General features: G+C 36.4%; 3 protein-coding genes across 3 annotated transcripts; 1 reads left to right on the forward strand and 2 right to left on the reverse strand.

The window, feature by feature from the left end:
* Positions 1–240: 240 nt before the first annotated feature.
* On the forward strand, positions 241–2,615 carry LOC115698975 (PLASMODESMATA CALLOSE-BINDING PROTEIN 4). The gene is made up of 4 exons (XM_030626189.2): positions 241–619; positions 983–1,228; positions 1,313–1,355; positions 1,890–2,615. The coding sequence occupies exons 1-4, from the start codon at positions 568–570 to the stop codon at positions 2,185–2,187; spliced, it is 639 nt and encodes a 212-aa protein (XP_030482049.1). The 5' UTR covers positions 241–567; the 3' UTR covers positions 2,188–2,615.
* A 323-nt stretch (positions 2,616–2,938) lies between these two features.
* LOC115698974 (alpha/beta hydrolase domain-containing protein VTE7) lies at positions 2,939–10,323 on the reverse strand. The gene is made up of 11 exons (XM_030626188.2): positions 9,960–10,323; positions 9,511–9,605; positions 9,289–9,386; positions 9,135–9,184; positions 8,863–8,958; positions 8,611–8,700; positions 7,852–7,944; positions 7,651–7,746; positions 3,802–3,867; positions 3,543–3,700; positions 2,939–3,279 (listed from the first exon to the last, which is right to left on the reverse strand). The coding sequence occupies exons 1-10, from the start codon at positions 10,233–10,235 to the stop codon at positions 3,545–3,547; spliced, it is 1,116 nt and encodes a 371-aa protein (XP_030482048.2). The 5' UTR covers positions 10,236–10,323; the 3' UTR covers positions 2,939–3,279; positions 3,543–3,544.
* A 4,238-nt stretch (positions 10,324–14,561) lies between these two features.
* On the reverse strand, positions 14,562–15,314 carry LOC133030536 (uncharacterized). Its single transcript, XM_061103311.1, has one exon. The coding sequence runs from the start codon at positions 15,312–15,314 to the stop codon at positions 14,562–14,564; it is 753 nt and encodes a 250-aa protein (XP_060959294.1).
* Between the last annotated feature and the right edge of the window lie 11,082 nt (positions 15,315–26,396).

A 26,396-nucleotide genomic window follows, 5' to 3' on the forward strand; every position in this document is an offset into this window, starting at 1 on the left:
CTTAAAATAGTAGGGACACAGTTTACCTTAATAACATATGTATTATGTGGACCAACAACAGCCCAAACCAGGTTGGGTTAAAGGTTAATCAATCACATGAGTTTAGGACCGTTTTAATGGGATCACATCACAATTTGGTGCATACAAACAAAAAAAAAACAAAAAATTATAATTAATTAATGCAATTGACAGAAAAGCTTTGTTCAATTCCCTAGAAACTAGAACACTCTTTCCTACTTTCATTACATTTAACAAATATAAATGAAACTATAACATGAAAATGAATATTTAACCATTAATTAATATTTAATATTTTTATTTTTAACAAATAATAATGTTAAAAAAGAGAAAAAGGGCATTTCAGATACAGACACCCACTACTCACTACTACTATTACCCACCGTCACTCTTCATCTTTCTCATTATTGTCTACTAGAAAGTAGAATTCTCTCTCTCTCTCTCTCTCTCTCTCTCTCTACAGCTTTTCTTTAAGGCTTGAGCTCTAAAATTTCTGCACAAGGAATACTTGCCCTTTACCGATTTCTACAAGCTTTCATTTCATCAACCATGGCTGCTCTAGTGTATATCCTGGTTTTCTTGGCTCTCACTGGCTATTCAAGTAAGCATTAGATTATGCTGTTTTGTTTCCTACTATCTTTCTTTTCCTTTCTTTAATTTAGGTTTAGAAATTCATGAGTGCTAAACTTCTCTGATGAAAAAGAAAAATGTTTGATTCAGCCCTGAGATCAGTTTGAGATGAAAAATTATATCTTTCTTTCTTCTTAAAAATTTAATTTTTCTTTTCCCCTGTTTATTGCTCCTGTCTCAGTACATTCTTCAAGAACATATATTTTGTTTATAGATGAAAGATTTTAGCTTTTCTTGGGGTACATACATCTCAAGAAAAAATTCAATCTTTGGTGGTGGTAAAAAAGAAGTTGGTTTCATCTGGGTATTTTTGAATTTTTCTTTTTGGAAATAGGTGGTGCTACCTATTGCATATGTAAAGATGGGACTAGTGACCAAGCTCTTCAGAAGGCACTAGATTATGCTTGTGGGGCTGGAGCTGACTGCTCCCCAATCCTTCAGAGTGGTGCTTGTTACCAACCCAATACTGTTAAAGATCACTGCAGTTATGCTGTCAATAGTTATTTCCAAAAGAAAGGCCAAGTTGCTGGAAGCTGTGATTTTTCAGGCTCTGCCATGCAGTCTCAAACTCCCCCAGCTAGTAAGTTCTAACAATTTCAGATTCAACCCCAACAAGAAATCTTCTCTCTTTCACTTAATTAATTAATCTATTTTCTTAAAACAGCCCAAAACTCTAACTGTGTATTTCCTTCAAGTGGCAGCAGCAGGTATGTTTGTTCATCATTTTTTTACTTCTGATTTCTGAACGAATGTCAACTCTCCTTTCTAATTATTTTGGATTTTTATTAAAGATAAAAGTATAATAATAATTAAAAAGAAAAATCCCCATGTGTTGTATCTTAGAATCTGGTTGGATAGGTTCCTAGAACCTTCTTTTTTTGTGGCCAAAATAACATATTCTTGTTTTTGTTCACTGCAAATTTTTGTTTTCTGACACTATTAACATGAAGCAGATTTTGGGTGAGTTGTCATCAATTTTTAATGAACTTGAGACCTTCATTTTCACTTCTTTGAATTTATTTTGTTAGTATCTCACTGTCTTTTTGGATGTTGCAACTAACTAATGTGATACCACAAACCATAGTTTCTATAGCCGGGTTTTCTTTTTAGTATTGAAATAAACCAAAGATTAACTGATTGAGAAATATTAACCGAGGGATTAGTACTAGTTGATTTGAGATGTAAAAATACCACCATTTGTGTAACGATATTATTTATTTTTATTTTTTCAATTTCCTCAGCACCCCAACAACAGGTACCCCAACAGGGACCCCAACAACTGGTACCCCAACGACAGGAACAACTCCCTCAACTACACCAACAACTGGAACGACAACTCCTTCTACCACACCAACAACTGGAACGACAACAGGAACAGGAGGATTCACACCCACATTCGGAAGCGGCGGCATCAGCCCCGGCAGCAGCACCACCTTTGATAGTAGTGGTGCTGGATCAGTCCTCTCACCAGGCCTCACTAACATGTTTATCATATCTTCTTCGGTGGCTGCCCTTCTCTGGCTTTTGGTACAAAATTAGAACAAACCATTTTTAGTAGAAAGTGATCAAAATAATTATATGTATTAATTTAGTGGGGAGGGGGTAATTCTGATGTGCGGACCAGATTATGCCACGAAGAAATAGGGGTGTAGACGTGTAACTCTATGTGGTGTATGAGGCTGTGTACTAGAGATAACACGTGTAGGTAAAATGATAAAAAGAAAAAAGAAAACCCCACTAGGGTTTTTGTTTTCTTTCTCTTCCTCCCTATATGTGAAAAAGTTGGAATGTGATTCCTTTTTTATTTTTTTATTTTAAGTGGGGTGATATGGACTTGTATGGGGGTAGAGTAGAAGAACATGAGATCTCTTTAATCTTTTCTTTCTAGATTTGTCGCTTTTGTATATCTAAGAGAGGCCCTCTATTTTTTAATTTAATGGAACTCTGCTCTACCTCATCTATATAAATATATATATATATTTATGACTCTTTTTCTCATAAATTATGATGCATGGTAATGGCATGGTGATGGCATTTAAGTTCAGATGTTGGCATTTCCTTTTCGTCATGATATCACCACGTTTACATGTGAGATAAACTTTTATTTTTCCTGATATAAAAAACTTGAATTTCATGCAAAAAGGTTATGATGAATAATAATAGTTTAAATAAGTGTATGTACCTTTTGTGAATTTTTTTTTTGCTGGAGGTACCTTTTGTGAAATTATTATAAATGTTACCGGAGTTATTGAATTGTATTTTGACTTTTGTGGCCGAAAAAGCAGAAAACTGAATCAAACAAAGCATTAAAGGAATATGTATACAATATACATATATGTGTAATTTCATTAATTGATTTGACCTTTGGAATAGTGTGAGGTTTGAGGGATTAAGACCTGTGAACTACCTACCAAGTACCATCTGGCCACAACCTCAAAACATGGTTGTATTGTATGATATAATGGACCAAAGGAATTTATTCCGTCCGACATGATTCTGTTCTTTCCCACATGATTTTTTTTCTTTCTTTCTGTTTTTGCACCAAATATTTTGGTACTTGTTTTGCTAGTGTTCATCTCTGTAGAGTTTCATATCAAACTGGTCAATATTCTTTTGTAATACAAGTATGATCTGCAACAGAAAAAGCAGTGTTAGTAACCAAAATATACTAATAAATAGCTTAAACGCGTTATCTTATCAAGCAAAGCAAGAACAGCGAGACAAGAGAACAATAGCGTTTTAAGTATTTCAACATAACTTAATAGACAGAAAAGATGGATTGAAGGGCAATGAATATGACAATCTTTGACTTAGAAATTAGAAAGTAATGGAACATTTAAGGAAAAAAAAAACTAAACGTAGAATCAATATTATTAAAGCAGAGGGATAGGGACCTTCAAAGTTGAGAAATGCATTGAGCTTTCTCATAGCAATCTTGTTGACTAAATTCGACAATCAGTTTGGTAACTCTGCTTGGCCTTTCAACGTGGGGAATATGACCACACTCCGGTATTTGTCGTAGGATAGCATTTGGCATTTCACAGTGTAATCTCTGCATTATAAATTGAAAGAATTGACAATTGTCATATATTTCCATTTTTGCTCTTTCTGTTTAACTTCTTTCACTTTTCATATAAATGAGCAGTTACTTACCACTGCAAGCTTGTTGCTGATAATTTGATCGTCTTCACCCCATATAATTAGTGTCTTCTGCTTTACCTGTCAAAGAAGATAAAGTAGATAACTATGTTAACACAATTTCAAAGAATCTTTTTGTCATGCACTATCATCTTAAACCGAATCACTCTTGAACGATACCTTGTGAAATGCACAAGAAATATTCATGTAAAATTCAACGGAAAGTAGGTGTTTCAATAGTGGGTGTCCCTTGGCAAAATGACCTCTTTCTCGAAGTGATTTTGCACTTTGACCTAGTTTCAGTAATTTTTTGCAAAATGTCATCCGACAGATATTTTATTTATATATTGTATGACAGAAAAATACCTAACAAGTACTAAGTTGTGCTTACTTTTGAGTAATAAGACACACATTCATGTGGCAAGTCACTCTTAACAAGTTGAATCCATCATAAATAAAAATGATTGGTTTAAATTTCTTGCTACATAGAGGTGTAGAAATAAAAGTTGATTGTGACATGTGGGACTTCGCCCTCCATTTTTTAGCTCAAAAGGTTGTGTTCACAATGTTTATAGACTGCAAATTTATGGTTTGCTTGCTGAAGCTGATTGTGACATATTGATCCTCGAGCTCATAATGTTTATATTTTGGTAGAAGGATTTTCTTTGTCATCATTGTCAAAAAGGAAATGATTTTCAGGTGATCGTGTTTATGGCTTTAATTATTTTGTTATGGACATTGATGAAGGTGGGATTTATAATTATATATATTTTTTTTCTTTTGGGACATTGATGAAGGATTTCCTTGGCTTTTACAGTGAATGTGGGTGTTCTTGTTCAGATCTTCACAAGCTGCCATTATGGAGGTAAGGAGCCTATGTGTCGATATCCCGATTGTCTATATATATAATATATATATATATATATATTTTGTATTGTCCTGATGTGTTGTTTCTGTAGTTCGTATGTGAATCAACAACTTATATTTGTTGCCTGAGATGTTTCTAAAATTGTAAGGGTTAGCTGAAGATGCAAACACTTTTTTTCCTATATAGGATTAGAGAGAGTCAGCTGTGTAATACAGAAGCTTCTAAATATGCTATTTTTCAGAGACTATATCAATCTGATTTGAGAACATTGAATAATAGAATAATTAAGAAGGATGCAGAGTACCATATTTTGAGAAAAGTGTTTTAGAGAAACTGTACGGTGATAACATACCCAATCAGATGTACCCAGATAATAAATTAAGTGATAATCTATCAAGAAGAGTTGACTGATCTTGAGTATCGAGTGAAGAGCTCTTGCAGTGAGTTAGAGTGAGAGGATCTTGAGGATTTTGAATTGACTTTCTCTGTATAATGAATTTTACTTGGTAAACACCTATGTTTGTTAGAAAAGAAAAAAAAGAGGTGTATGTCAACACTAAAAAGAATTGTTAGCTATAATCAGTGACAGTTAATATAGGTACTTTAGGGGTTAGTTGTCCTTCCTGGTCATTTCATGTTATGACCAATAAGCCTTTAGTTTTTTGGTTTGTTCTGTTAAGACCTATTGTCTATAAATAAGTCATTTGTCCATTTGTAATAAAACTTGTTCATTCCATTGTCAGAAGCCATAAGATCATAATGATCAGATTAAATTCATTCATTGTGTTCTATAGTTTATTTCTAGTTTCAAGTAGAGTTTGATCCGTGTGAGTGTGTGTTGTGCTGATGTGTTTGATTGAAGTGGCTAGCATTGACAAGAATGTCCAAAAGACTAATGATCCAAGGTGTAAAGGAAACAAAGTGGTTTTATTGGTGTTAAGTATTAGTGTGTTAAGCGATATTGTTGTATTCCCTAACAAATTTAATTACTGCAATGTTGTATGTGAAGGAAAAAGTTTTCTTGCAGACCTTTCATTTTGCTAGTTCCAGCAGATATGTTGGATAATTACCCTTTGAACGGAAAATATGACATTTAGTATGATTAAAATTGGATAATATCAATCAAAATTGATTATATTTTTAACTTTTTTGTTACAAATGGATGTTAAGTGATTCTATTAGTGCAATGAAAGTTTAGCTTGAGACATTGTAATTATATGAATTGGTGGCAGTATGACTTATACATTGAAGTTGTGTTGAATTTTTTATCAATATTAATGTGCGAATAAGTTGTTCATGCTGTCTAAGCTTGCAGGTGATAACTTGTTTTCTGCGTACTTGACAAAAAGTGGGGAAAGTATTAGCGTTGTGAATCCAACATAATGGTTCTTGCCTATAGGAATGATGGTGTATGTTTTGATTGTTATGTTCCAAGCAAGCAAAACTGCCTTCTACCACTTGATTGGATTCACTACACTGATACTTTCAGCTCTCTCCAGCTTATCATCTACTGCTTAGGCAACGGGACAACATATTCACAAAAATTAATATAAATTTCAACAAAAACTTCAATATAGAAGTCATACTGGTTCGCTTAAAAATTTATTTGATTCCAGGGAGTTAAGCTCTCACCAATTCGCAGAAGATGCCATAGGCTAAACTTTCACTGTATAAATGGAATAAATTAACATCCACTATTTGTAACAAAACTCTTCAAAAAAATCCATCTTGATTCATACTATCCAATGTTAAACTTACTAAATGTCATCTTCCCCTTTAAGAAGGAAATTAACCAACATATCCTTCATCTATGATATGTTAGAACTGGGCAAATGAGAGGACCACAAGAAAAAAATTTCCTCAAACAAACAGTCATTCCAGAGATAATAGACATCAACAAAAGCCTAAATAGTATGTTCATTGTTCAAAAAAAAAAAACCAAAATAGTCAACATTGCAATAATCAAATTTAGAGTAATGATATATCTGCACTCAAAATATGCACCTAAAAATTATACATAATGACGTGTCCGCGTTTTTTTCTCAACCAATCACACTTATCTAATTCCGGGCCACTGTTTTAAAAACAATGCCTTGTGTAATGTTATAGTGCACATATCATGACTCTTAAATTTATAAGAGAATACAGCAATATCACTTAACATACAAATTCATCAACTACCCCTTGGTGGCTCATATCTGGGGGTCATAGATTCAGCTTACTTTTTCTATGTTAACGGCCCTGATTGCCCAACTTGATGGTGAACGAGAAACTTTGAACATACCAGCCGCTATAATTATATGTATAAACACTACTTTAGGTTTTGTTAAAAACCCATTTGCTTGAGGGAAGCATACAATGCACACTGTATGCCATGATATTGTGTCCAATCTATATGCCAGCCACATAGCAACCAACTGGTTGGAGCACAGTACCATTATGAGATAAAGAATGAAACCTTGATCAAGAGAGATAAAAAATTCCAATGACTCTTTTACGATTCTTATTTGATATTAAAAAATATACAGTTTTTTATTGAAGATTAGAAGAAAATTAATTCCAAGTTCCAACAGCCTATCAGAATTGTGTATCATACCAACAAAGTTAGTTAGTATTTGATGTCTATCAAAGAGACCATATCTTGTAGACAACCTTGACAAAACTTGAATAAGAGCCAAATCTTAGATAACTAAATTCTAGATATATTGTTTGGCAAAAAAAATAAATAAAAAAATAAAGTATCGATAGCTTCCTAAGAGGTTGAGTTAAGATATAGAGCTTATAAGTTAAATAAGCAAATTAGAAATGATCTCCAAAGTAGTTAACATTGAGAATAACATTTACATACTACATAGGTTAGTTAGGACTTAGTTATTTGCAACTGTAATATCCAACATGACATCCTCGTGTACCAAAATCCATTCAGAAAACACATGATCAACTAAAGTGCCTTAAAAAAATAACTTAAGTGCCAGAAAAAAAAGATACAAAAGTACCTGTTCTATCTGTTCACCAACTTTATAGCCCCCACTCCTCATAAAATCCACAGTTGCATCCTCCCACCAAGGTAAAAGACAATGCAAGCGGCCAATCTAAGATTATAGAGAAACAACAACATGAGATCTAAAATAAAGCTTCAATCTATGCTGGTAGTGAATGACAAAAATAATGTATCACTTCCTTTGAGAATTCCTTACATTCATCCAATCTAAGCTGGTATCAAACGATATATCAGTGAAGGCCAATAAATTTACATATAAGCGCAGAGGGACACTCTTTAGTAAAGATACCTGCTTCAACAAAACTCTGATAGCCATTAGTAAAGTGAATCATACTACAAGAATGAAATTTAAATGTTTTGACATAACTAGATGATTTAAGGTAGAAAAAAAAAAAGGTAAAATATATTTCTGATATATTCACAATACACAAACCTTGTATACATAAGCTTTACAAGAATTCATATTTAGGAAAAAAATAAGACAATAAAGATAGGCAATTAAACCCCATTACTACTTTTCTAAATAATAGTGTGAGAGCTTTACGAAGAATAAAACTTAAATAGAAAAGATTTTCCTACAAAGGTCATGGACCAGCAGCCTAAATGTTCCTTTGGTGAAGACTACCAATCATGAAGCAATAATTAGCGTCACGCAAACTTGATCACTCATTCTTTACCAAAAGCAGAGAAAATCAACCCGCAATTAATTTCTAATCAGCTTTTATGTTTTTGAAAAATAGCACACCTTCATTGGATGTTGGAGATAAAGACGAGACATCTTATCATATATCTACAGAGATTCTTGTATAAACAGTAATCCTCAGAAACGGACAACTGACATTCTATATACAGCTCTCTTCTTTATAGCTTATAATGATATTGTTCTATAAATGAAGATGAATATAGACTTCCAAGTGATTTGGCTTAAGACAAATGGTAGGGCAAAAAAACTTACTCCCGCATAAGCCACCAATTTTGGCAAGCTTGCTAAGTTTCCGGTGCCTTCAGCATACACACTTGCATCGATCAAGACCAGCTTTTCAACCTGGATGTTTTAAAAAAAATTAAGAGATAGTAGTAACACACACTTATTATAACAAGCTTCTGAAACTTATTATAAAATATTAGGCACAAATTAAAGGAACTGTTTGAATAAAATAATTGTGGTGCATAATTCCAAGTTCGTATTTTTTTTAAAATCACTTACAGCTTCTGGATGGTTAACTGCAAAGTCAATAGCAACAGCAGCGCCAAGGCTTGGTCCAACCAATATCATGGGCATTTTAATGTGGGACTTCCAAAGCTGCCATCGTTTATAGATAATACCATCTTTAACTTAAAATTCAAAGTTGAAAATAAGGTTCAATCTATTCCCCTTATTGCTATGCAACTATTGCTCCAATCTCAGATCAATCTGAGTTTGAAAAATTACTCCATTGCACAAGTCATAATAGCACGATGAACAATAACATGAAATACCTGATATAAGTGTTGACGCTTAGAGGGAACATCACAGGAAGGGCGTTGTTCTGACAGACCCAAAAGAAGATAAAGATCAAGTGAGTAAAACACAACAACGTAATATGCAAGAAAATAAGTAATACCAAGCTTACACAAAGCAAAAAAAACAAACCTAAATCAGAGAAACCCCATCCAAGAATGTCAACAGCCCAAGTTTCTAGGCCAGCCTCTTCGAGCATCGGATAAACGTATCTCCATTCTAAGCAGGAGCTGAATTATATAAGATGCAGTGAACTTCATAGACATATAAGCAATACTGCATATCTTAGTTGATAAAAATAGATATATATATATATATATATATATAGAGAGAGAGAGAGAGAGAGAGAGAGACCTGTCAAAACCGTGGAGAAGAACAACTGGACTTGTCTTGCTGTGCACCAATGGCTTTACACAACTACTCATGATGCAATCCTGTTTCAAGCTGACCTGCATTTTCGCACTCAAGCGAACAATGGTATAGCAAGTTATGTAGGCGTAAAGAAACTATATCTACCTACATGAGGTAACATACATTAACATCATCATTCCATGGTTCAATGCATACAATATTAAATTCTATCTGAATTGAAAGCCCCAGTGGTTTATACAATTTCCTAATCAATTTTTCTTTTTTTTTTTTTTTTTTGAATTTAAGAAATAATGCAAAGAAGCTGATTGGGTTAAGCTATAAAGTGTATAACATTACTCTCTGATGAGAAAACACTTCTTTCTCTTACTACCAAGTACCAAATTAAATATAATTTCGAAAAAAAAAAAAAACATGGTATAAATCAGATGTACCGGGAGCCTCTCAATTCTTTGAGCGAGCTTTCGAGCAAAAGGGTCCTTGATTTTGTGAATTTGTTGGGGAAGGAAGGAAGGGAAAGGAGTGGAGCATTGTGGCCATGCGAAACCCAGAGGCGGAGAGGCTCTGCATTTTGTGGGTATGTGAGCATAAGTAGGCGTAACTGGGAGAGTTGGCATGCTTGGTCTCAGTCTCAGTCTGAGCTTCGAGCTTTTGGCATTTTGGTTTGGTTTCAAATCTTCTCTTTTCTTGTGGTGAATGGTGATTATCATCACCTTTCTTTACCTTGTTTTCCTCATGCCACATCACTCGCACACACTCAACATATTTTGCCTTTATATATAGTTTTAAAGAAAATGACCTCTGGTTTTGTCCTCATACTATGGGGAAGTAAATTAAACTAATGAAAACATAGAAAAAGTGAAATGGAGTTGTAGAAGATTATGTCTACATTATTCAGTTTTTTCAATATTTTTATTTAAAATCAAAATTTTAATACTTTTTTTATGAAACATAATCACACAGTCCAATATGGCACAGTGTACCACACCACCATGTAAAAGCAATTTTTTTTTTCTTGCAACTGATTTATTTTTATTTAATTTTTTTTTTTTTTTTGCTTCAAATTGATATGCTTTTTTTTTTTTCCTATTGCAAAAAAAAAAAAAAAAAAAAAAAAAACATATATAATTTCAAAAATGAAAAAAGAATATATTAAAAAGTATCATAAAAATTAGGGTAAATACCATTTTGGACCCTCTGTTTTACAAAAGTTACCAATTGGACCCTGTGTTTTGTTAAATGACAAAATGGACCCTGTATTTTCAAAAATAGTACAAATAGGACCCTGAATTGATTTTTTATCAAAATAAAGTTTAATTATAATCCGATCTAAAAGTGTTATGACAAAACTGTTTACATTTTTTGTATCTGTTCGTATTAAGCATTGTCTTCAAGTTGTTGTATTAAAAAAAAAAGTTGTCAAAAATTAAGCTCAGGGTCCTATTTTTACTATTTTAGAAATTACAGGGTCCATTCTATCATTTAACAAAATACAGGGTCCAATCTGTAACTTTTGCAAAACACAGGGTCCAAAATGGTATTTACCCTAAAAATTATATAATGTTCATAAGAATGTATTAATATGTGCAATTAATGGCATTCACACTAAATTAAAATTTGTGTATAAATGAGAAAAAGTGTGAATTCAAATTGTATAAATAGTGGCATTTAAGAGAGTCTCAAATATAGACCTTTTTTTTTGAGGTAAAATGGTGACATTTTATTAGCAAACTGAATCAACCATTACAATGTTTAAAAGATCATCCGGAGCAGTACTCTCGGTAAACATACGAACTGAGTGAAAACAAGAGCTACGAGCCATATAATGGGCAGCCTTGTTAGCAGAACGTTTAACAAATTGAATCTGAACAGATTTTAAAGAATCAAGCAACTCTTTGCACTCTTGAATCACCACGCCAAAGGGGGAACGTAGAAGAACTGAAGAGTGTATAGCTTGAACAACCACAAGACAATCGGTTTCCAGCTGTACATCATGCCACTGCTTGTCTTTGATCCAGCTAAGAGCTTCCTTGATGCCAATCGCTTCCACCATAGCAGCCTCTAAATAGCCTGGTTTACTACAAGAAAGAGCTTCAAGAAGGTGGCCATGACAATTACGAGCCACCAAACCAGTCCCATACCATCCTTCTGCCTCAAAGATAGCTTCGTCTACGTTGACCTTTATCTTATTAGTAACCGGTTTAGACCAATGCTCACTTCCTTCATTTTCACCCGAAGCCAAAAGTAAAGGACCCTTCTTTTTCAATTGAGCATTTTTCCATTGATTAAGGTTAACTCTAGCAGACAAAATTACATCTGATGCTGAAGTGCTCTTACCTTTCCAAGTGAACGCATTACGGGCATTCCAGATGGCCCAACAAATCATGACTGCTTCCTCTCTTACATCAGAACTAGAGGGCAAGACAAACGATTCAAACCAGGTTGAGAACTTACCATCCAATAAGGCCGCCGCATTTAAGGATGATATATGCCAACAACTTTGGGCAAAAGAGCATTCTATCAACAAGTGCACAATAGATTCATCCTCAAAATTACACATGGGACATCGCAGATCCAGGGGAACATGTCTCGAGACCAGCTGAACCTTTGTGGGAAGAGTTTCAGAAAGGGAACGCCACAAAAAATGAAGTACCTTTGGTGGGACATTGATGTTCCAAGCTATCTTCCATAGTCTCCTTTCATCAGCTGACAAAAGCAAACCATCTTCCTTGTGTAACAAATTATAGGCATCTTTCACTTTATACACACCAGAAGGATTAAGAGACCAATACCAGAAGTCAGAAGGAGCTGAAGAAATAGGGATCTTACAAATCAAATCTCGATCACGGATGTTAAACAAATCATTCAGCACTTCCAAATCCCAGCTTTTATTATGATTAGACTAGCCACTTGACAGTCATCTAACCCCACCAGTTGGGTTGTTACAAAGGGGTTGGTTGCGTCAGGAAGCCAGGGATCTCGTTGAATATTAATAGAAGTTCCAGCCCAATATTGCAATGCACACCCGATAAGACAAGCTTCTGAGTATCAAAGATGCTCTTCCAAATAAAACTTGGATTGTGACCAAGCTCAGCAGTAAAGAAAGAGCCTCGGGGAAAGTACCGAGCCTTGTATAATCGACTTACAAAAGAAGACTCATTAACAATCAAGCGCCAAGCTTGCTTACCCAGCATGGAGAGATTAAAATCTCTTAAGTCTCTAAAGCCCAGACCACCAAAATGCTTATGCTTTGTCAGATGTTGCCAACTCTTCCAATGAACTCCATGTGACTTTGAACTATCAGACCGCCACCAAAACTTGGCCATGATCCCTTCAAGCTTGTTACAAGTATCAACGGGAAGAAGAAAAACCGACATAGCATATGAAGGAAGAGCCTGAGCAACCGTCTTAACAAGAACTTCTTTGCCAGCCTTAGATAAAAGACGACCCTCCCAACTTAGTATTCTCTTTTCCATCTTATCCTTAAGCAAACCAAGGATAACATTTTTATTCCGACCCATAGTGCAAGGAAGACCCAAATAAAGACTATTTGGCGGGGCCTCAATCATACCCAAAAGAGAACACATTCTAGCTTTGACAAATTCTGTGGTATTCGAACTAAAAAAGATGGTGGATTATGCAAAGTTCACCTGCTGACCAGAGGCTTGTTCAAATAACTGCAGCAATCTAATAACATTCAAAGCTTCCTTTTCGATAGCTTTACAATACAAGTAGCTATCATCCGCAAAGAGCATGTGTGATATAACCGGAGCTCCATTACACACCCTACAACCATGCAACTCTCCCCGAGCCTCAAAAGACTTAATAAGAGATGAAAATCCTTCAGCACAAATCAGGAATAAGTAAGGCGAGAGAGGGTCACCTTGTTGAATACCGCGGGAAGGAGTGAAAGGATCCAACTCATGACCACCATGAGTGACCGAATAGGTGACCGTGGAAATACATTGATAGATGAGATTAGTCACACGGCTATCGAAGCCCATCTTAAGCATCATATCACACAGAAAAGACCACTCAACTCGATCATATGCCTTGCTCATATCAAGCTTTACTGCCATGTAACCTTCCTTTCCAAGCCTTTTCCTTTTCAAGTAATGCATTACTTCAAAGGAAATCATGATGTTATCAGTGATGAGCCTTCCAGGAATAAAAGCACTCTGATTATTGGAAATGACCAGAGGAAGAGCAACTTTTAACCGGTTAGCTAACACCTTAGAGCACACTTTATACAGGACATTACATAAGGCAATCGGTCTCAGATCAGACATATGAGAGGGATTCTTCTTCTTAGGAATAAGCACAATATTAGTATGATTTAATCCCTCAGGTAAGGATCCAAACATAAAAAAAGAACGAACTTGCTTAATCACATCCTTACCCACAATATGCCAGCACTTTTGGTAAAAAGCAGGAGTCATCCCATCAGGACCTGGGGACTTATCAGGGTGCATTTGAAAGAGAGCATCTTTGACTTCTTCATCCGTAATTGGCGCAAGCAGAGCAACATTATGATCTTCAGAAATCGTAGGACTAATGCCATTAGTAACATTCAGGGAGTTGCACGTCCCACTAGAAAAGAGGGTCTTGAAATAATCAGCTATTACATCTGGAAGACCATTGTCCCAATCGGCCCAAGTACCATCATCTCTCTGAAGCTTATGAATGAAGTTAGAGCGACGGCGCGAGGTAGCAGTAGCATGAAAATATTTCGTATTCTGATCACCCTCCTGAATCCACAACTGTTTGGATCTTTGACGCCAGAAAATTTCTTTTTGATTGAGGACTCCAAAAAGATTATTCTTAGCATCTTTAAATCGTCTCAAAGACATATCGTCACGCCCAGCTTTAAACTTTCTTGCTTCACTCTTCCAATGTTTCAACCGAGAGTGAAATTTCCCCAAATAATCACTGTTCCACGCTGTAAGCTTGTTACCACAAAGCTGAATCTTCTCCTGAATACCACTCAAAGCAGACTCCACCCAACAATCATTGATAACTTGGAAACACATAGGCTCTCAGAGCCAAAAGTTCTCAAATCGAAACTGCTTATGACGAGAAAGATGAGACTGACCAACCAGATTAAGTAACAAAGGACTATGCTCAGAGGAGCTCAACTCCAGGTTCAACAACTGAGCTGAAGAAAAATAAACCAACCATTGCTTAGAAACAAGCGCCCGGTCAAGGCGAGATTCAATCCATGCATCCGAACCACGACTCTTTTCCCAAGTAAATTGATGGCCAACAAGCTCCAAGTCACTCAATTCACACTCTTGAATTGTTTTATGAAAACCCTCAATAAGCCAGTTAGGATAAGGTACACCTCCACGCTTGTCTTCATGAGACAAGATGTTATTAAGATCCCCAATGACACACCACGGCAAAGAAGAAGCAGTAGCCAATGTTTTCAGTTGATCCCAGGTAGTCACCCTTGCATTACGGTTAGGCTCCCCATAAAAACCAGTTAACTGCCACACACCTTGATCGAAAGAAGTAACCTCCACATCAATGTAATTATGAGCAAAATGGAGAAGATTAATGTCCCCATTATTCCGCCAAAGAAGAGCTACACCACCACTACGCCCAATAGCATCAACCGCAAATAAACCATCAAAACCAATAGCAACTCGAATTCTTTCCACAACTTCCTTACGACACAAAGTTTCACACAGAAAAATAAAATTAGGCTTCTTTTGGATTACAAGATCCTTAAGGAATTGAACGGTCCGAGGGTTCCCAAGCCCACGACAATTCCAACTAATGACACTCATAATGTGTGGTGGGCTAGACACCAGAACCCACCAAAAGCCCATTTTTTGAGAGAGTAGCATTATTGGAAGACATAATTAATTCAGCCTCCATAGCATCATTCGGCCCATCTATTATTTCCACATCATTAGGCCCACTTTCCATAAAAACTACATCATTTGACTTCCTCCTTTTATGGTCCGAATTCTCCCCATTGGCCAATAATAAATTAGTGGTCTTTGGTACATTCAAAGCATTCTGACCAAAATTCTCAATAAATGAATTATTATGAAAAGAATGAGAAAATAGTGGAGAGTGATTACCTCCCATAAAATTAGGAGAAATCGGCTTGGACTTTGAATTGCCGTGATTCTCTCCATCAACTAAGAAAGGCAACTTCTCTTTGCCTCTGTTAATCGCATCAGTAGTCGGCACAGGGTGGTCATCGGCGTTGAACTCAGCAGCCGGTTCTCGTGACCCAAAAGTTTGCACATCGGCCTCCGTACCAGTGCGCAAATATTGAGAATGAAGCAGATAGTTTTTCCGACGAGTTTGAGCCCTCAACCATTCTCCATACGGCTTGACAATGGCCTCCTCTGGTGTATCAAACAGCTTGTGGCAGAAATATTCAGTGTGGCCAATAATTCCACAGATATAACAGAAGCTTGGGAGAAATTCGTATTTAAACGGCGCCCAAAACCAGTCACCACCAACCTTTTTTAGTTTCATTCTCCTCTTGATCGGTTGATCAATATTGACTCGCACCCGAACACGCAAAAAATCACGCCACAGTCTGTTATTGTTCTTCGGATCGGATTCAACAAATTCTCCGATTACCTTCGCCGCCTCCTTCACCACTCTCTCTGTCATGAATCCCGAAGTTAAACCATGAATCTGCACCCACATATCCAACTTATTCAGAGGGACCGATTTCGGATCTCCACCGCGCGGCACTCTTCCAAACAGAAAAAGGAGTCGATTGAAAGTCCACGGGCTTCCATTGATAACTCGTTTGATATCGATTTCATGATAGAATTGAAAAAGATAAAGGTTTGGCCCCAATTCCTTGACAAACAGCCCTTTACGCGGCTTCCAAAGTCCTGCCGGAGTGTGTCTCATGGCGTCAATGTCCACTGTTCTAGCGTTCAAAAACCTTCCTACCAAACAAAACCGATCGTCAAAAACTACCTCCTCCTCCGAGTCGAGAGCGTCAATCTCCACACCCTCCTATTCTCCTTCGATATCGATGCAAGCATATTTCTCCTCCATTTCCTCCATGGATCTGTTGCTGGAAGCCATAATTCAGTCCAACCTTTACTCAACGTGTTACATGTTCAAATTATATCACCAAAAGAATAACCCAGAAAAAGACAAATAAAAACTTTTAGAGAGAAAAAAACCAATACACATGCCAAAAGGCAAGACACCTCAAATATAGACTTAATCTTCTTTTTTCTTTAAATTAAAAAAAATTTTATTGAGCTCAACAACAACACTTGCAAGAAGTTATCTAGCATAGATGTTGTAACGCTCTAATGCTAAGGCACATTACAATGATTTTTCAATTGCATTGCAATCTTTGCTAATCAAAAAAGTTTCTTGAAAATCGTGTTAAATTAAAACTTTTAGGATTAACTATGAAACTTTATAAACTTTATAAAAATATTTATAAGTGTCAGGATTCCGTTGATAAACTTTTTACAAAATATTCAGAATACAAAAGTCAGGTCACACAACGACTACAAAATGATAACCCCAGATGTCCCGAGATCGAACACTCCAGGTCGCGCCGCCATGACATGTACAATCTTCATCCAAGCTCGGTGCTCACCCATGTTCATCTTTCGTCTCTCGTTTACCTACACATGAAGGTTGCATCTGTGAGTCAATAGACTCAGTAAGAAAAGCATACAACAAATCATATAATCACGACTTATGTTTAGGTGCTCATACACCTAACCACAAGGCTTACCAAATGACTTAAGAACGCTCTTAACAGTTGGTACTATTGACCATGATATCACCCACTACCAGCACTATGATCGCACTACGGGACCGGCATTATGTTCGCACCATTATGATAGCATCAATAGTACCTGAAAGTATAATTGGCCATGATATCACTATTAGTCAGTACGATACATAAACTGCTGAATCGACACAATGATTGTGTCGCTATGATAGAGCCAATTAATACTTTCTGAGGTGAATATCACTCTTAACCAGTACGATGATTGTACAGCCGAACCGACACAATGATTGTGTCGCTATAATATCACCCAGAACATATACAATCACAAGCACAATATGTATATATCACACATACATGCATTCACATATATAATATGTTCTATACTATTCTTACCTTGTTTTCGAATTCAAATGAGTTGGTCGACCTGAATGGAATACCTTGTGCTGGATGGATGCCCCGAGCAGTTCGGTAATAGCCTAATCCTCTCGACTTGTATTGACTTAAGAACAAGGAAAATAGTCCATTTTCTTAGAGCTCTTACAACAGTATCTCTGAATATAAATTCTTAGATAAGTTTTTCCTCCCTTTTGCCCAATGAGTATGAATCACTATTTATAGGGCTACAAGCTTGGGAGAGAAGAATTTTCCTTCTTATTATAACTGATATAAGTAGAAAGATTGCATATTAAATACAGAATACACTAATCAAGGGATTCGGACAGCTTGCCATATCTCTGTGATTTGATCCCAAAATCATAAAGATTTCTTTGGTGACTCATGATGCGAAAATGGAATTCTCTAAGTGTTGACGTGCTGTTCGGACTGCTCACTGCCCGGCTAGGAAGGCTTTGTCCGAGCGAATGTATGTGGTGCCCTGTTCGGCATCTCTATTGCGGGCAGATACACAAAGTTGATTCCACGTGTCACCATCGTGTGATGCCACGTCAGAGTGCAAGAATTGGGATAACATTTGCCCCCCAAGTCTATATGGGACTTCCAAAGTTGTGTGTAGACTTTATCCGAGTCGGCCTTGCATTTTAGTGGGTGACACATGTTAGGCGCGTCTGTTCGCGATTCGATGTGAGGCTGACCAGGCGTCCCTTCAGTTATCGACTAATTAATGCTCTGACGCAATTAATGCCTCAAAACTCGGTTTTCTCTCACCACGTTTGACGGTTACACTTAATTATATTTAATTTCCAATATTTGTTTTTGGGGGGAAACCGATGCGTCTAAAGCATTTAAAATGATTACCCATTTTTTTCGTCTTTCTGCCTATAAATAGAGTTGTGCATCCTTCACAAATTCACTTTTACCTATTCCTCCATTAAGTAAACTCAGAGCAAAAAAGAGGTTTTTGCTTCAAGTCTGCCTTGAGATTTTTACCAAAAGCATCCGAGCATCTTCGTTTGGACTGAACTTAGACGTCAAACAGTGAGTAAGTTTTCCATCTCTTTCTTTTTTACTTTGCATGTTTAATTTCTGGGTTTCATGTATGCGTTCTTTATCTCGCTGTAGAAGATAGGTAGAAAATCTAGGTATAGAACTTCACGATTTTCTTTGTAATAATCTATGAAACTTCACGATTCATGACGTTGGCCTTTTGATCGCACATTGTCTGTCTTTCACCTTGCTTATTCAAAGCTTCATGAAACTTTGCCCTAAACCCAAAAATTTCAAACTTCTGGGTTTTGACTTATTTTTTGAATTTCTTCCTTTTCTATCTGTTGAGTACTCCTGGTCGGCATATTTGCCTGTTTATTGTTCGATTTCCCGACCAAACACTCATCTCGTGTGTTGTCTTTTCTAGATGAACCCTGGTGAGTTTTGGGGAAGCGAACGCCGAATTGATCAGGACTTGCTCCAACTTCTGTACGAAGATCACCCTCATCTTTGTGCCAGACTTGTTGGAATATGTTTTACCAGGATCTAGATTTACTAACAAGTATGTTTCATTAACATCCTAATATATATGAATTTCTAAAACAATGAAATTAAACACATATAAAGTTTCAGAAAACCTTACATTGGGTGCAGTGGAATATTATGTCTCCTTCCGCTCAGATCTCTAACCCTTGTATCTTGTCTGTCGCAGAGTATCACCAAGATCTGAGCCCAAATGTCCTTCTCTTGATTCTGGATTCTTCACAGTCTTCCACACTATGATTGAGATACCAGCTGATGTGCGTGAGCACTCACTCTATCACTCAAGGTATGAAAATTTTAAGAAGAAAAGAGAGGAAAGGTGGTTCGGCTATAGTTATAGAATAGATGGCTCAATTTTTCCTGAAGGCAAGAAATTTCATCATCTTTAAGTGTGAGCCATCTCTATCTATTTATAGGTAACCACTAGGTTTAGGTTAGGAATTATTAGGCATTAAAGTAATGAAAATATTAAGTGGAAAAAACCAACCAAGTGGTCGGCCATACTAATGGGCCCCACTTTGGAATTTTTCCACTTTTGACAAAATTTCCTTTATTTTCTCAAAAATGCCACTTTTCCAATTCTAACCATTTAAATGCCAAAACTAATTATTTAATAATTAAAATTAATTATCAAATAAAATTGCCATTTAATATATTTATTAATTAGACTTAATAAAGTCTTTCAATTAATAAATAAGGCCTAGAATCTCTTTTCTTCACAATTTAGCCCTTGCTTAGTGAAAATTCATAAACTAGACATAGTCTAATTTTAGAATTATAATTGATTAATTAAAATTAATTATTTAAGTCTTACAAGCAGTATGGTCTCAACTAGTATGGGGACATGGAGCCTATACAACCGAGCTTCCAGTAAGCCGAGCTAAAACTTACCAAGTAAATTCCCTAACTTATTAATTCCTTGTTGCATCCACTCATAGAACTTGGAATTGCACTCTCAGTCATATAAAACACTTTATATGTTCCACGATATAGATACGCTATCAACATTTAACCATCGTTCTAATATCAATAATCAAAGATCCTCTATAGATGATTTACACCGAGTAGGGATAAATTTACCGTTTCACTCCTTAATGTATTTTATCCTTAAAACACATAGCTTCCTGTAAATGATATTTCAGTGAATATAATCACTAAAATAAGAGCTCTTCCATTTACCTCTATTAAGCCAAGCTCGAAGGAAATCATCGTTTCACTTCTATATCCTGATAGAAGTTATAGATTCCATATCTATGTTTAGCGCTCCCACTCAATCATACTACCATGTTCCCAAAATGTACGTATCACCCTGACCAGAAAGTAGGCTTAACTAACAAATCAAAGAACATGAATAGCACTCCTGATATTGAACCTAAGCATATCAGGATTAAGATCTTTTGATCTAAGATCAACTAGTGATATTGACTTAGAAAGATACAACGGTAAGATTATAATATCTTTACCAAGATCAATATCGGTCCCAGTCCAATGTATACTCCATACATTCGAAACTAGTACACTTTGCCAATATTCTGGAAAGAACATAAAACTTATGCAAAGTGTAAGTACACTTCATCGTTGATTATCACATCAGTGTAAATCCAATGCACTGATGAAACAGGGACTTTGTCTTTTGAAGCATATAATCACAATCACATTCCACTATGTTGACATCACTGTAATTGTAAATGACTATATGTTCCGAACTTAACAGATTTAGTGCATATTAAACCACAAACATGAAAACTACATGTAAACATAAATGACTTCTAATCTTTCATTGATAACAAATCAGATTATATTGAAATGGGTTTTATTTAGGGCATAAAATCCCAACAAGTCCGTTCTCTTCAAGTGACAGACTTTCCAATTCAAGCCTTGAAGATTGGGAGGTGAGTAGTGAACACCCTTCTACTCCAGAACCTGAAGTACAACACCACTACTACTCCGAGCAGATCGTCGTAGAGGGATACAACCGCTTCATTTTGGAGTTGAAGAAAGGTTGGAGGCGCTATCTGCCGTCCAACTAGACATACATTGTCCGGCCAAGTGCTGCTGATACTTTGCCCGCTGGCTGTCCAAGTTTGGGGAACTTTGGTATTTCCTTTGCTTTTCCGGACGTCACAGTTGCTCGGCATTCATCCCATTATCTGTTCAGCCATAAGATGATGGCTCGAACAAAGAAAACGATGCGTAGGGTCAACGCTTCTGACCCTCATGTGGCTCAGCTCGCCACATTACCCAGCGCCGAACAGGATCTTCCTGTCCAGGAAGAGGGGGATCATGAGGGGGACGCTAAGGTCCAGGAAATTGAGGAACAAGACGATGTCCGTCTTGGCAGCCCTTCCGAGGCTGGGGAAGAGGAAGAGGCTGAACCTCCAAACTTTGGGGGATACAATGAGGCTGGCGAGCCGGTGGATGCAGATGGAGAGGTCCTAGTCGAAGGAGTGGACTACGTCACTGAGGAGCTTACTGCTGCAGTTCCTCACAAGAGGCAAGGGGCCTTAGGTGCCAGATGGGTGAGCCCTCCGTCCAAGGTTAATGAGACACGCCTAAGGGATTTGGCCAGTCTGGCTATCTGGGTGAGCTTGAATGTTATGTCCCTGTCTCAAACCACCGAGCCTCAAACCCTAAGAAGAGGATGTGTGCCTGGTCGGGTGCTCATACTTAACAAGGGGCAATGCTGCCTTTGCAGTACTTTAGGAATGTGGCAGATTACTTTCGCCTCTGCCCGACCCAGTTTACTCCAAAGGGCATTAAGTATATGTCTGCCCTTTTCGTCCTCTAAGCCATCCAAAAGTGGGGTGTGCCTTCTCTGCATGAGGTCAGTTGGTTTTTTGACCTGAAGTCTACCCCCAAGTAAGGCAGGTTGGGATACTTCTGCTTCTCCCAACCAGACTTCAAGTGGTTGATTAGCACCACGGACAAGGTTGTGAGCAATATTGGGAATTTTGTTGACGAGTAATACATGGTGGAGGGAATGGGCACCACTTATCCTCGGTTTCAGCAGATCCCTATATATTGATGTCCACCCCTCACGCTTGCTCTTAGGGACAGAGCTCAAAGGATTATTCAGCTATCGGATGACGCTCGGAATATCACCTTGTTGACTTCAGAGGCCAACTTTGTGGAGTACGGACTTTATCCAATAGATTTTGCACCTGGTCGGTGAAGGAGAAGAAGAGGAAGTTCAGGGCTGGCCAGGCTAAGGGAGCTGAGCAAGAGAAGGAGCTGATTCAACTGAAACGTGAGGCTAAATTGAAGGGAGGTGCGGGAGCCAACCAGTATGCTCATGAGCATTCTGAGCAGGAGAAGGAGCTCATTCAACTTAAGCGTGAGGCTAAGTTGAAGGGAGGAGCTGGGACCGAACAACATGCTCAAGAATATTCCGAGCACGAGGATGAGGCTGAAGAAAAGCAGGAAAGATCGCTCAAGAGAAAGAAGAACAACATGCTCAAGAATATTATCTATACATCTATTTTTTATATATATAAAAAAATCTAAACCATTAACCACATATAACACTTTCAAATATCTATTATTATATATTTTTTATTTTAATAATCACAACAACTTTAATCTAAATATACAATATACTAATATTTAATCATCATAACATTCCTAAACTTAAATGCATAATAATCTCCCTCTCTCCAGCCGCTCTCTTCATTTCCTATCGCTTCATCTCTATTCTCTCTACTTATTAAAAATACCATACAATACATATCGCATCTAATATTTTATTATTTTTTTACTATTATTATTATTGATTTCAATTAATGACTTTATAAGAGAAAAATTTACCTATAAAAAATGAGTAGCTAACTCAATATTTAATTTATTTTATGTACAGGGCAAACTTAATAGGAAGAATAGTGATAATTACAAGTGAGAAACGGTGATAACATCGATTTTGAATACACTAATAACTACTACAAGTGAGATATGGTGATAACATCTACTTTGAATATAGTGGCGACTACTACAAATGAAATACGGTGATGACAATAGTTTTTATATGATGAATTTTCTATAGATTTATCAATTGTTTTTTAGATCTCCAGGATTCTTTAATTATCTTTGTTTAATTTATTATAGTGTTTGAAGATATCTCTTTGTTTTCTTTTTTTTTAAATAAAAATTGTATAATAATTACCCTTATTATGAAACGAAAAATTACATCAAAAATTTCAAAATTTAAAATTTGATATATAATTCTAATATAAAATATCAAATTATATCAAACATCTAATGTAAAATTATATCAAATTTTAAATTTTAATATTTTTGATGTAATTTTTTTAAATACATTTTGGTTTTAATATTGGTAAAAAATTATATAAAAATAATAAATTTTGATTCAATTTTTATTATTTTGTTATCATTTTATAAAATATATAATTTGTTTTATATATATCATTTAAAAAATTTTAAATATCCGCTGCGAAGTACAGCCTATTTACTTTTATAAAACAAATATTCAAATAATAATATGAATTTAGTTACCAAAATAAAAAAAAAAAACAAAACCTTAAATAAAACTAACACTATCTAATTATTTATTCTACCTAATTTACTAAGGGAAATTTCACTATTTGCCCTTAATAATATACCTCATATCAAAATTTATACCTTTCCTTAATTTGTACAAATTTAGTCCATTAATTACATGAACTTCCCATTTTACCCTTTTTTTTTTAAAAAAAATAATAAAATACCTAAAATCTGAAATGATGTTTCTCTCTCTTCCCTCTTCCCTCTCTCTCGTGCACCACTCTCTCTCTCTAGAAAAAAACTGAAAAATTTATCAAAAAATTTCCCCCTATCCGTCCCACTCTCTTGTCACTCTCTTTATTTGCTGTTGAATGGTTGTTTTCTCGGTGGCTGTTGGTGGAAAACCGAAGCACAACTCAATATCACTCAAGAATCTTACACCATTATAATGGGTAAGTTGTATTTTAAGCATTTTGTTTGACTTGTTAAAATTGTTATATGTGTGTTTTTTGTTGGAACTGCTGTTTTTTGGTCTGAAATTGTTGAGATCTGGCAGATCTGGTTTTCAGTCGATTTCTGGGTTTTCCAGTGTTATCGATGATATGTCGATGATATGTCGATGGTTTGTCGATGATTACAAAGGAAAGGTCAGTGACGACCATTATCGACGTTATGTCGACATAATGTCGACATGTTGTCAACATCATGCAACCAACATGGTATTAACTATTTGTCGACATTCTGTCGACAACAAGCATTTTTCTTTTTTTTTAGAAGTTGTCGTGATGTCGACAAAATATCGATGCAATGGAAAAATACCGTGAATAAAACATAAACATAACATAACATTAACGTAAAATAAAGTTCATTAAAAATAACATAAAAAAACATAAAAAAAAACAGAAAATAAAAGTTCATAAAAAAAAAATAAACATTAAATAAAACTCACCACAAGCCATAACATAAGAAATTATTTTTTTTTAAATTCTTTGGCTTGTGGGTGAGCCTTGCAATACTTGCATAATGTTCCAGGCTTCACCGGTTTACCATTAAAGATGTCTAGTTTGCAACGACGGCATCCTTCGGGGAACCCTGGTGGTGGAGCCGGCCATACACCAGTTTTGCAAAATTCTCTTTCAAGTTGCATGAACCTGAACTCGTTACGATTTCGTTCTCTTTCGAAAGCTCGATCGGCGTCCAAAACTTTCTGCATTGCAGGAGTAATTATGCCAACATCAGGCTCCTGCTTCAGCTCTTCAGGAGTTAGGATGGGGAATTTGCCGTTCTTTCTTGGGGCCATATTTCGAACTTAAGAGAATAAGAGAAATTTTTAAGAGTAAGAGATAGGTAGAAGACAAGAGCACTTATGAATAAGATTTCCCTTTGCTTTTATAGAGCAGTAAAAATGTTGGGAATGTATGAAAATTTAATGGTCATTTAATGCGTAACTGTACAGGGAAAACGCATGAAATGGTGTATTTGTCGACTGAATGTCGATACTATGTCGACATCATGTCGACAACATGCCAATTTAGTGTCACTGCTAACACATTTGTCGACGACATGTCGACTTCTTGTCGATATGTTGTCGATAGGACACGTGTCTGACATGCAACGTTTCAGTTGGGAAGGGTTGTTGGGAACGTAGGTAAAATTTATTAACATTAAATGTGCAACCGTTTTTAATTGTCGATTGAATGTCGATGGTATGTCGATATTATGTCGATGACGAGCATGGTTGGTGTTCTTGTCGATTGTATGTCGATAATATGTCGACACAATGTCGACAATCAGTGCCCTAATTTCTGATGTTGTGCTTCTCGACATTATGTCTATTGATATCGATGGGATGTCGATTTTTATTTTTTTTTGGGTGTTTTTTCCTTTACTCACCTTGTTTTTTTGGTTTGCAATTGCAGGAGACAAAGTGTTCCTTGTTGTATCGTACGATGGTGTTTGGTTATGTGAGAATTATAATTGGATCTACAAAGCAAATAGCAGCTTGACGTTGACAGTTACAACCGAGACAACCCTACAAGAACTGCGACAAATTTTATATGAAGAGTTGGAAGTTGATCCGGTAGCGTATGATTTAAAGTTGGAGATTTGTTCCTTGTACATGAAGGGAAAAATGGTTGCGCCAGAGGTTATTAAGAGAGAACGCCAGGCGAGAACGTTTTTAGAGATGAGGGCAACAATGTCAAATACAGAGTTTATGCCATTATTCGTGACCAAGGTGAGAAAAGTTGGGAATTCGGAGCCTACGCCGCCTACTAATCCTCTCCCTCGGAGTGTGGTAGGGTCTTGCATTCCCGAAACAGATGTTGGGATTGGTGTGAATGAGGAGGTTCCGGCCAATTTAGAGGTTCCGACCAATTTTGATGTTCCGACCAATGTAGGGCAAGAACAAGAAGCGACAGGATTTCATCATTTTGAAGAGTTCGATACACCCTTCTACAATAACGATCCTATTGTAGATTTGAATATGGACGATGAGCATGATTTAGCAGTCGATGAACCCGTAGCGGGACCATTGTTGAGGTTAGAGTGTGTACCGAGTAACCAAGGTACACAGCGAGAACGACAACCTCGTAGTGAAAATCGCACTACACCTGGAACTAGCAATAGTCGACCGGGCGGGCGAAGAACATGCTCGTCATGCAACGTTCTCAACGTTCTCCTCTTTTGAAGTTTGTACCAAGTTCAAAGCTCC

Source organism: Cannabis sativa, chromosome 8, assembly GCF_029168945.1.
Source record: "Cannabis sativa cultivar Pink pepper isolate KNU-18-1 chromosome 8, ASM2916894v1, whole genome shotgun sequence".
NCBI classification, from domain to species: Eukaryota; Viridiplantae; Streptophyta; class Magnoliopsida; order Rosales; family Cannabaceae; genus Cannabis; species Cannabis sativa.